Source organism: Syzygium oleosum, unplaced genomic scaffold, assembly GCF_021117445.2.
Source record: "Syzygium oleosum isolate NSW1041296 unplaced genomic scaffold, Sole_v2.1 Sole_v2.20, whole genome shotgun sequence".
Classification (NCBI taxonomy): Eukaryota; Viridiplantae; Streptophyta; class Magnoliopsida; order Myrtales; family Myrtaceae; genus Syzygium; species Syzygium oleosum.
Window position 1 is genome coordinate 4,199,082 of NW_026607504.1, and position 9,516 is coordinate 4,208,597.

The 9,516-nt window shown below is 37.9% G+C and overlaps 1 protein-coding gene across 1 annotated transcript; it reads left to right on the forward strand.

Moving 5' to 3' along the window:
- Positions 1-3,564: 3,564 nt before the first annotated feature.
- On the forward strand, positions 3,565-6,058 carry LOC115683615 (uncharacterized). Its single transcript, XM_030608168.2, has 2 exons — positions 3,565-3,701; positions 5,200-6,058. Exon 2 carries the CDS (start codon positions 5,412-5,414, stop codon positions 5,892-5,894), a length of 483 nt encoding a protein of 160 aa, XP_030464028.1. The 5' UTR covers positions 3,565-3,701; positions 5,200-5,411; the 3' UTR covers positions 5,895-6,058.
- The last annotated feature ends 3,458 nt before the right edge of the window (positions 6,059-9,516 follow it).

Consider the following 9,516-nt stretch of genomic DNA (forward strand, 5'->3'; position numbering starts at 1 on the left):
TGTATGCTGGGTGTGCTTGTGCGAGGGAGGTTGGGGGGATCTTTTGTGGGAGAGAGTGGGAAAATGCCCCGGGGCAGTTCCGGGATTTCCCCGATCGAGGAGGCTCGGGGGGAGGGGGGGACTCGAATCCAGTTGAAGTCCGGGGTTTGGGCGGGATTTCAAAAACGGGTTGCGGGGGGAGGGAAGGGAGGAGGAGCCCCGCTGCCACGTCACCGATCCGCGTGACGATGCGCCATTGGCTGGGGCCGCCCCCCCGACCCCCCGCGCGCGCTCCGCCCCTTATGAGGAAGGCGCCGAATCCGCCGATGGATGGCCCCTCCCCCGAATTGCACAGGGGCGAGGGGAGGGGGTGGGGGGCGCACGTGGGCGCGCTGGGGCTTGACCGCACGTGCGAGGGCCGGGTTGGGGTGGAATGACGAGCTCGCCCTTGTAATTGTTGGGGTGGTTGGAGGAGTGCCAGAGGAAGAAAAACTTTGGGGATTGAAAGCGGCAGCGTGGATCGATAGGATAAGCATCGCTTGGTCATTGACTTTGGGGATGGAGGGTAGATTTGTAAATGCCGGTCTCTGATATTTTCTCGCAAGCGATGAGGGGCCTACCTACACGGGGTTCGATTTCTTTTTGAAATGAAAAGGATACATTTTCGTTGTAGGGTTCAAAATATTGAGAGAGAAAAAAAGAGTGGTCAATAAAAAAAAATATAGAATGATTGCGTAACTCGTTATTTTATAAAGTGCGACGAAAGACATATAGTCCGTTATCTCGTAAACCTTTTGATTTATATAATTGAAATAGCGATTTTGTTAAATATAATTTAAGGTCAGTGAAAGGAAATTCCGGCACCATATTGCTGCATATCTCTTATGTTTGAAAGCGTGCATTTTCTTATTTTTCACGGCAAATATAGTTATGATTCATTAAAACTATCTTCAAGATTACTCAGAAGAAAATTTTGTCTGAAAGGTGGCGCCATTAAGAAAGAGTTATATGGGATGTGCCCATTTTTTATACTTAAAAAAATGATAGATGTATATAACTATCAAAGTATATGTTTAATATGGAATTCGATAAACTTCGCTCGATTGTGCTGCTTTATTGAACTTTCTTCTTCATTTTCTATTGTCTTTAATTCTATAAAAGAAAAAGATAATATATCATGTGCTCATAGCACTTCTTCATATTTTTTTGGGATAAGTGCATTCAAAATCTTAAAACTTGTCACGAAGGTGCAATTGAGTCCTAAAACTTTCATAATGTACAATTAAGTCCTAAAACTTATCACGAAAGTGTAATTGAGTCCTAAAACTTTCATAATGTACAATTAAGTCCTAAAACTTGTTAGAAAAGTGTAATTGAGTCCTAAAACTTTCAAAAAGTGCAAGCAAGTCCTAAAACTTATCAAATTAGTTCAATCAAGTCCTTCCATTGATTGCACTTTTTGAAAGTTTTAGGACTTGATTGCACCTTGGTAATAAGTTTTAGGACTTGATTGCACATTCGTGATAAGTTTTAGGACTTGATTACACTTTTTGAAAGTTTTATGACTTGATTGCACTTTCGTGACAAGCTTTAGGACTTGATCGTATTTTTTAAAAGTTTTAGGAATCAATTGTACTTTCCTAACAAGTTTTAGGACTTCTAGTGCACTTATCCCTATTTTTTTTCAAGTTAAAATCCATGTTAAAAAAATAATTGATTTGAGCTCGCTGCATTATATTGAGTTATTATTTTTATTGGTGGATTTCGAACGAAGACAATGAAGCAAGAGTATTATAGTTTACGAGTAGAAAATATGATTGCACAAAGTAGTTATATATGACAAACCGCGTACTTGGTGTTAAATAAACATCTATCATCAATCGCAACAAATTCACGAAAGTTTTTTTTTTTGGTCGAAATATCCACAAAAGTTCAAATGAACTAAAAACATGTCAAATGATTTTATTATTTATAGATGATAAAAAAATAAATGCAATTAAATGACCTCTAGCATTGGAATAGCTTTTGCTAGTTGAGATTTTTTACTTTACATTACATTTGATAAGCCGACTTTTATTTGAATAGCAATAAGTCTTCCATATGCACCCCTGAAAGGATCTAAGAGAGCCCGATCCTGTTATTTGGAAGTAGTGACTTGAAAAGAAAGAGAGAGATTCGGCTAATCACTAGGAAAAATTGATGCATTTTGTTGGTAATATGCTCTGACTAAATTGCAAACACCAATCTCTATGGCTAGACTGGGGATTAGAACCCAAGGATGAGATATGACTTTTTCTAATTGCCAACCAGTATTAGGTTGCAAAATCGAATGACTTATCGGCGCATGGATCGGCAAATACGATTGAAAGAGCTTTGTGACTCCCAACCTGTAAGAAGAAAATGTCGGTTCGATCCTTACGGAGATCTTGACATTGAGCGACTTTCGTTATATGATAGACCGTCGAATCGTTTTAAAATCAGATCACTTACTCGTGTTGTAAATATGCCTGGTTTGATTTTTCACAACTTCGCTTGCTGGCCCTAAATACTCTTTGTTCTAATCTAACACAACGAAGTGGGCCTAAAATCCTTAGCGACAAGACAACATTCATAGCCAGCTCCAAAGCCAAGCCGCTCCAAACATGAATAGCTTTTAGAAAAAATCTACTACATTGATTATTCCATTTTACTAACATATTTTTTTTAAAATTATTATTTTTTAAAAATTAATTTTAATTTTTTTATATTAATATAATAAGTGTAGATGTGAAAAATAATATCGATTGTTGTTCAATTGAGGATTGAAGATTTTCTATCGATAAATTGACGTCTTCAAAATTCTAGAGAAACCCCGAGTTAGGGTCCGAGTTCTCTGTCTTGGAAAAGTAGGCATCTACAATTCTGATGATTTCTAGCCACCACGTGTTATTTTTATACTCAAATTCTATTGAGTTCGGGACATGACCGCGAAAATTTCAAACCTTAAATTATTAAATTTAAACCTCTTAAACTGGTCAAACCAAAACCTCAAATTTCTCAAATTAATTAACATTCAAAACCTTTCTCTATTTCCACACACTGGTCCTAAATATGTATATTAACCAATTCTTTTTTTCGCCCACCACCTCAATTGTTTTTGGGATAGGTGCCCTAGAAATTATAAAACTCGTCATTAAAGTGCAATTAAGTCCTAAAATTTTTAAAAAAATACTATCAATTCCTAAAACTTGTCAAGAAAATGCAATAAAGTCCTAAAACTTTCAAAAAGTACAATCAAGTCCTAAAACTTATCACGAAAGTGTAATTAAGTGCTAAAACTTTCAAAAAGTACAATTAATTGAAGGATTTAATTGAATCAATTCGATAAGTTTTAGAACTTGTTTACTTTTTTTGAAAGTTTTAGGACTCAATTGTATTTTCGTAATAAGTTTTAGGATTTAATTGCATATTATAAAAATTTTAGAACTCAATTGCACTTTCGTGACAAATTTTAGGATTTTCAACGTAATTATCCCATTGTTTTTCCTCAATCGTTCCGAACTCGAGGTTATTTTGTCTTGGTCACCAGCGTCGAAAACTCTCGCACCAATTAGGGTTCGTCTCTCCGCACCATTCGCAACCAAAGGCTCGACCGGGAGGAGCAGCCGGCGATCGTTCTCCGAGATCGAATCCCACCAGCTTTCGTCGATTCAAAGCATCGCAGACATGTACGGATCGAGAGGGTATGTCGCCAACTCTAGTCTAGTTCTTGCAGAGATCGGCGTGCTTTTTGCTTGTTGCCTGTGTTCTCTCTGTTATCTTTGAACGGATCGAACCCTGATTTTCATCGTTTCTAATGATTTATCGGAAGATGCGTGCTTAAAATTTGGGATTTCTCTCTTTTCTTGGTATTGGGTCGCCGTAGTATGTCGAAATGAGCTGCTGATCTTGGCTGAATCAATCGCTTGCTGCATAGAGTTTATTTGGTCTTGAAGTGTGAAGATATTTCTTTCTGTTTCCATAGATTTGAGGTCTGATGAGTTCCCGTTTGTGAGGGTTCGAAGCGAAAATTGACATCATAAGCCGTGAACAAAAAGGATTTTGACTGATCCGTGCTAATTATGATCCGAGAGAGGCGAAGGGATGGTTCGACACTAGTGTGTTATTGGTGTGTGCGCTAGAAATGGTTTTGGGAAGATTGTACCGTAAGAGAAGCCGGGCACGAGATAATATGCCAGTGACTTTTCTTGTTGCGGTTGAATTTTCTCTCTCTGCCTCACCGGGTTAGGATACTTTTGCTAATGTGTTTTTGAGAATTTTCTGTGACTTAGGGTCTGTTTGTTTGAAGGAAAACTGCTTCCGGGAAATTGTTTTCCGATATTCCGATGTTTGGATGATGGAAACTTTATTGATCTATGGAAAACATTGTCCATGGACTTAAAACAACAAGTTTAGATTAGAGGGAAACGACTTCCCTTTTTTGGCAAGTAGGAAATCGTTTTTCCTGAACTACCAAACAAATGAAAAATAACCGTTTTCTTGAAAATGATTTCCATGGGTAACGTTTTTCTTTATCACGAAGTTTTCAGGGTGACAAACACACCCTTAACTTGATCCTCATGATTAATGATTGTTGATGCTTTGTGCTTGATTGAAATCACATATCTATGTCTGTAATCAGACGCAAAGACTTGAATCTGCTAAACATATTTAATGGGAGTAGTTGCCTGGTTTGTGTCATTCATCTCTCATTATGTCTCAGATTGGATGTCCGGTCAGCTTGCAAGTGCCTGTATGGTCTTACACCCTAACCAATAGTCGTTTGTCTTTTGAATGTTGTGTGTGCCAAATATCTTCTTGCGCTGCAAAAGTAGCCTTTAAGTGTTCTCAAATGTCATCCAGTCTACTTCTCTTGCGCCTTTTCCTAAAGAGCTGAGGTTTGCTCCTGAGCATTAGTAGGCAAGGTTAATTATTTGCTTTATTACTTTACTGTTTCACTCTATATTCGGTTGCTATGTGTTTTTTAAGTTGTCAGTTTAAATATTTCCGAAAGGATAATATAAGAAAATAGGAAATAGGCAATGTGGGTGTGGGTTGGGTTTGGTTATATTAACGGGTTTAGTGGGGGATTCTTTGTTGGTATGAAATATTGAAGGGCGTTGGGAGGCGGGGGGGTGTCAGATGGGTACGAGGTCGGCTCAAAGAGACAAAGAATGATGGAATCGAATCCCTACTTCGCAGTGAGCAGCGGTCCAGCTGGATATCAACCTTTTGGATATGGTGGTGGCTTTCAGCCCCCTTCCTTTCCAGTTGTTCGTCTGAGGGGACTACCCTTCAACTGCACAGACATTGACATCTACAAGTTCTTTGCTGGACTTGACATAGTGGACGTGCTGCTGGTCAATAAGAATGGACGCTTCTCGGGGGAGGCTCTCGTTGTCTTTGCAGGAAACATGCATGTTGAGTTTGCCCTCCAGAGAGATCGACAAAATATGGGACGTCGCTACGTGGAAGTTTTTAGGTGCAAGAGGCAAGATTACTACAATGCTGTCGCTGCAGAAGTTAACTATGAAGGAATTTATGATACCGACTACGTGGAAAATCCTGCGCCAGCTCCATCTGGATCGAAAAGGTTTGATGATAAGGACCAAATGGAATTCACTGAAATATTGAAGATGCGCGGACTTCCCTTCTCTGTGAAAAAACCTGAAATAATTGAATTCTTCAAAGAGTATGAGGTGGTAAAAGACAGGATACACATAGCATGCAGGCCGGATGGCAAAGCAACTGGAGAGGCATTTGTGGAGTTTACCTCTGCAGACGAGGCCAGGAGAGCTATGAGCAAGGATAAAATGACCATTGGGTCAAGGTATGTGGAGCTGTTCCCTTCAACTCGTGATGAGGCTAGGAGGGCAGAGTCAAGGTCCAGACAGTGATGGGTATATTGAGGATGAGGGGTTTAATCATCCACTGAGGTTGAGCTTTGTATTTTCCTTAGCTTAAATGTTACTTTTCATATCCTTGTGAACCTTTTACTTGACAATGGAAGTTGCCTTTAAACAGTTTTGCATTGCTAATAGCGGAAGATGGTTGCTTTGTATCTTCATGTTGACTTAAAGCTTTTGTTCATATGGTCTAGACGGTTTGCATTCTTTGTAGAGTAATAGCCCCCCGGATCCTTGTCCATGTCAAGAAATTCCAGTTGGTGGTTCGAATTTCTCCAGTCCCAAGAAGAGCCTGTTTTAATGAGCAACCATATCTTTTATGATTAAGTTTGCGAAAATGTTGTGGTCAGATCTCTTCTGAGCGGTCTATCATGCAAGTGTTTTGAGTTCAGATCAAAGGCTTTGGGATGAACTCTTTAGTTCTTTATTAGTCTCAATTGTATAATACAGCTCTGAGATTGAGTTTGTATGGTTTTGAGCTAGCATTCTTCTAGTCCCTTCCGTAATCTTCGATTCTTGTGTTTGAAAAAAATTAAAGTAGATAATTTGATCGGATAGCTCTTTTACATTGAAACACAAAGTGAAGTTTTTTGGAATTCGGTTATCAATCCAAGTTGTGTGATTGATTCGACAACATGAACTAGCAAATGGGCTTCCAGGATAAAAAAAATGGCAGTTCTTTTCTGTCATGGTTTAATACTAAATTCTAAAATGTATTGTTTTTCATGTTGTTTTCACCGTATACGTTTGAAGAGGTAGCAGTCACTTTTGCAAAGTCTAAACCGGAAATTGAAATGTTAAGACTGGTATTGCATTCGGTTCATTAGGTGATCCAGGAGTGATATGCTCCATATCTCTTTATCATTGAATCTGCGAGGCTGAGTAACACAGGGTATACGACTAGGTTGATTGGGCACAATACTCTTGAAGCATCTAACAGATAACAAAGATTCGGGTTTGAAGAAGTGGGTAGATTTATGGACCTTAATTTGTTTTAGGCGATCCGGGTGTGTGCGAGCTCAAGGCAATTGTACTTCATGTAGTCCCTTATCATTTAAAGAATGAAATGCACTGGTTTATTATTCATATGTAGCTGATGCAACCAAAAATGTCTTCGGGTCGACAAGTTCAACCGATTTCTTGAATAAACTTTTCGAGGTTTTCAGTGTCAAAGAGATTGGCCAAAATCACTTAAAAGCACAACCACCTCACCTGTAATTTATCGTAGATCATACTAGAGTTAGCCCCATGGATCAGGTATGACCGTGACATAGGAAATATTTTTATCATTAATTTTCTCTCATTTTCCTTCACTGCCATCCACACAAAGTTTCAAATGAATGCATTGCCCCTTTCCGATTTTGGTAGACTTGGTTGGGAAGAAAGCATTAGGTAAGTGCGACACATGTACATTTGTCGAATCTAAAAGAACCCGTCAAATTTGTAGAATTATAATTCTTGCGTCCACCGCAATTGCAAAATAATTTTTCCTAGTTCAGCACTAAAATACTTGGAGATTTCTCTCCTATCTTTTTCTTTATTTTTTTGGTCTTGCTCTTTCTTTATCCAAGCCCAATCAAATGCATAGGCCCCGAAGCAAATCTAATGAACAAGGTCGTTTCCAAGCTTGGACCAGAGAAAGGAACAACAAGGACGGGGTAGCATCACCTAAACTCTCTTCTCGTTTTATCGTCTGTTCTTGGACCGGGTCCGCAATCTCTAGTTTCCATCAGCGATTCTGCGCCCACCTCCCTTCTTTCCTTGCAAATTTTAGCGGATGCGTTATGCTTATGGCTTGTTTACTGACATTAACATTATTAGGATCAAACAGATATTGTTAACAATCAATGTCTTCGTTGAGAGAGGCTGAGTTAAGATGGTCTCTTTTTTTTTTTGGCTAAAAAGTTAAGATGGTCTCTTGCTCGTTACTGGAAAGGGAACCCATGTCCATGCTTTGGTGACTACCTGTGTCAGAGAGATGAACGACGGCCTCACAAATTTCATGCCTTTAGAAATTTCATGCCTGCTCAGTTTTTGCATTTCTTGGCGGTGGTAGTTTCCAGTTTTCTGAAGAACATTCTCTCGCAAAGTCAAATGTCCAAAAAAAATTGGATGGGCTTTTGGCCTTCCAGTAACTAAAAGCAATAACCTATTGACCCAAAATGCTCAAAAAAATAAATTACATGAACATGGGTGCTCAACAAGTAGGGCCTCACTAGCCGGATAGATATTTAAGCCAAGTTTGATGAAATTTAGGCTACAGATTAAAAATTACAGCACTCTCATCTCAATGTAAGATCCGAGTTTAGTATATGCACTATCAAATCATGAGCTTCCGGTACGTGCTCAACCGAGGAAAGTTTCATTGTGTTTTTCTCCATGTTGATGTCACGTTCACAAATTTTAGCAAATGAATGTTGTCCACCCGTGGCACAAAAGAAGATACAACCAAAACGAGACATATCACTTTTTGGGCTTTGGCACCCACCACCAGAGGTTCCACAAATTCAGATTAAGGTCCTGTCATGAGCACTTACCTGAGACAGGATTTTCCAAGGATCCATCGAGGCATTTATTGATTCCTATATTTGATACTTTTGCGGATAATATTCTATTCTCGGTGATCATAACATTTTGGGGCTTCAAGTCTCCATGAGCTAATACTAATACGACTAATAATAATAATAATAATAATAATAATAATAATAATAATAATAATAAGTGTAGATATAAAACATAGTGTAGGTTGTTCAATTGAAAAGTTAAAAAATAAGCTTTCCGTAGATGCAGAGATTGCGTCAATCGAACGTAACACGAAAATTTTATGGATAGTCAAAATTTGGGTCAAACTCTTTTTTGTGAGATTTGATGTTTAATTTTAATTACCAAAATTTTGTATGTGTTTTCTATTGAGTCAATAACCGTGTTAATAAGATTTTTTAAAAATTTGTCCAAAAAAAAAGATTTTTTAAAACAAAAAAATATCCTCACTTTTCTCCTTGAGTATATTGTAGGTTTATTTTCCAAAACTATTATTTCAATTAAATTTTCAATAAACCTTATTTTGAAAATTTTGAAGATAAGTTTTCCATAGATGCAAAAATCGCATCAATTGAATGTTGCATGAAAAAATTACGCAAATGCTTTCTAGTGAGTCAAGAACTGTGTTAGTAAGATTCAAAACAAGAAAAATATCCTACTCTTCTCGTTGACTGCTCTTTGGATCTATTTTAAAATCACTGTATGAATTAAATTTTCTCCAATAGAACCATATTTTGAAAAGTTTAAATGATAAGCTTTTTGAAAATGCAAAAGTCGAGTTGATTGAGAGTAAGCAAAATGTTTGAAAACTTCTGTGCAGTTGTCTCGGGAAGGATTTCCTGTTCTTGCCCAATTTGTGGATTGATGATGATTATCCCACGAGTCATTTGAAGAATTTGATGAGGTAATTTTTATGTTTTGTTAAAATGGTTTGAATAGAGAGACAACTGCAATATCTTGCTTATTTTGGCACTCCAATAGTCAACTATCATAGATATAGATTTGTATTTGTAGTAAGTTTGCTTGTACCTTCATGAACTCTTTTTTGTTGGCTCATGTTTAATAGTTTTCC

Bases quoted from the DNA above. Each gene is read 5' to 3' on its own strand.
- LOC115683615 (XM_030608168.2), top strand. From the start codon at position 5,412: ATGCATGTTGAGTTTGCCCTCCAGAGAGATCGACAAAATATGGGACGT.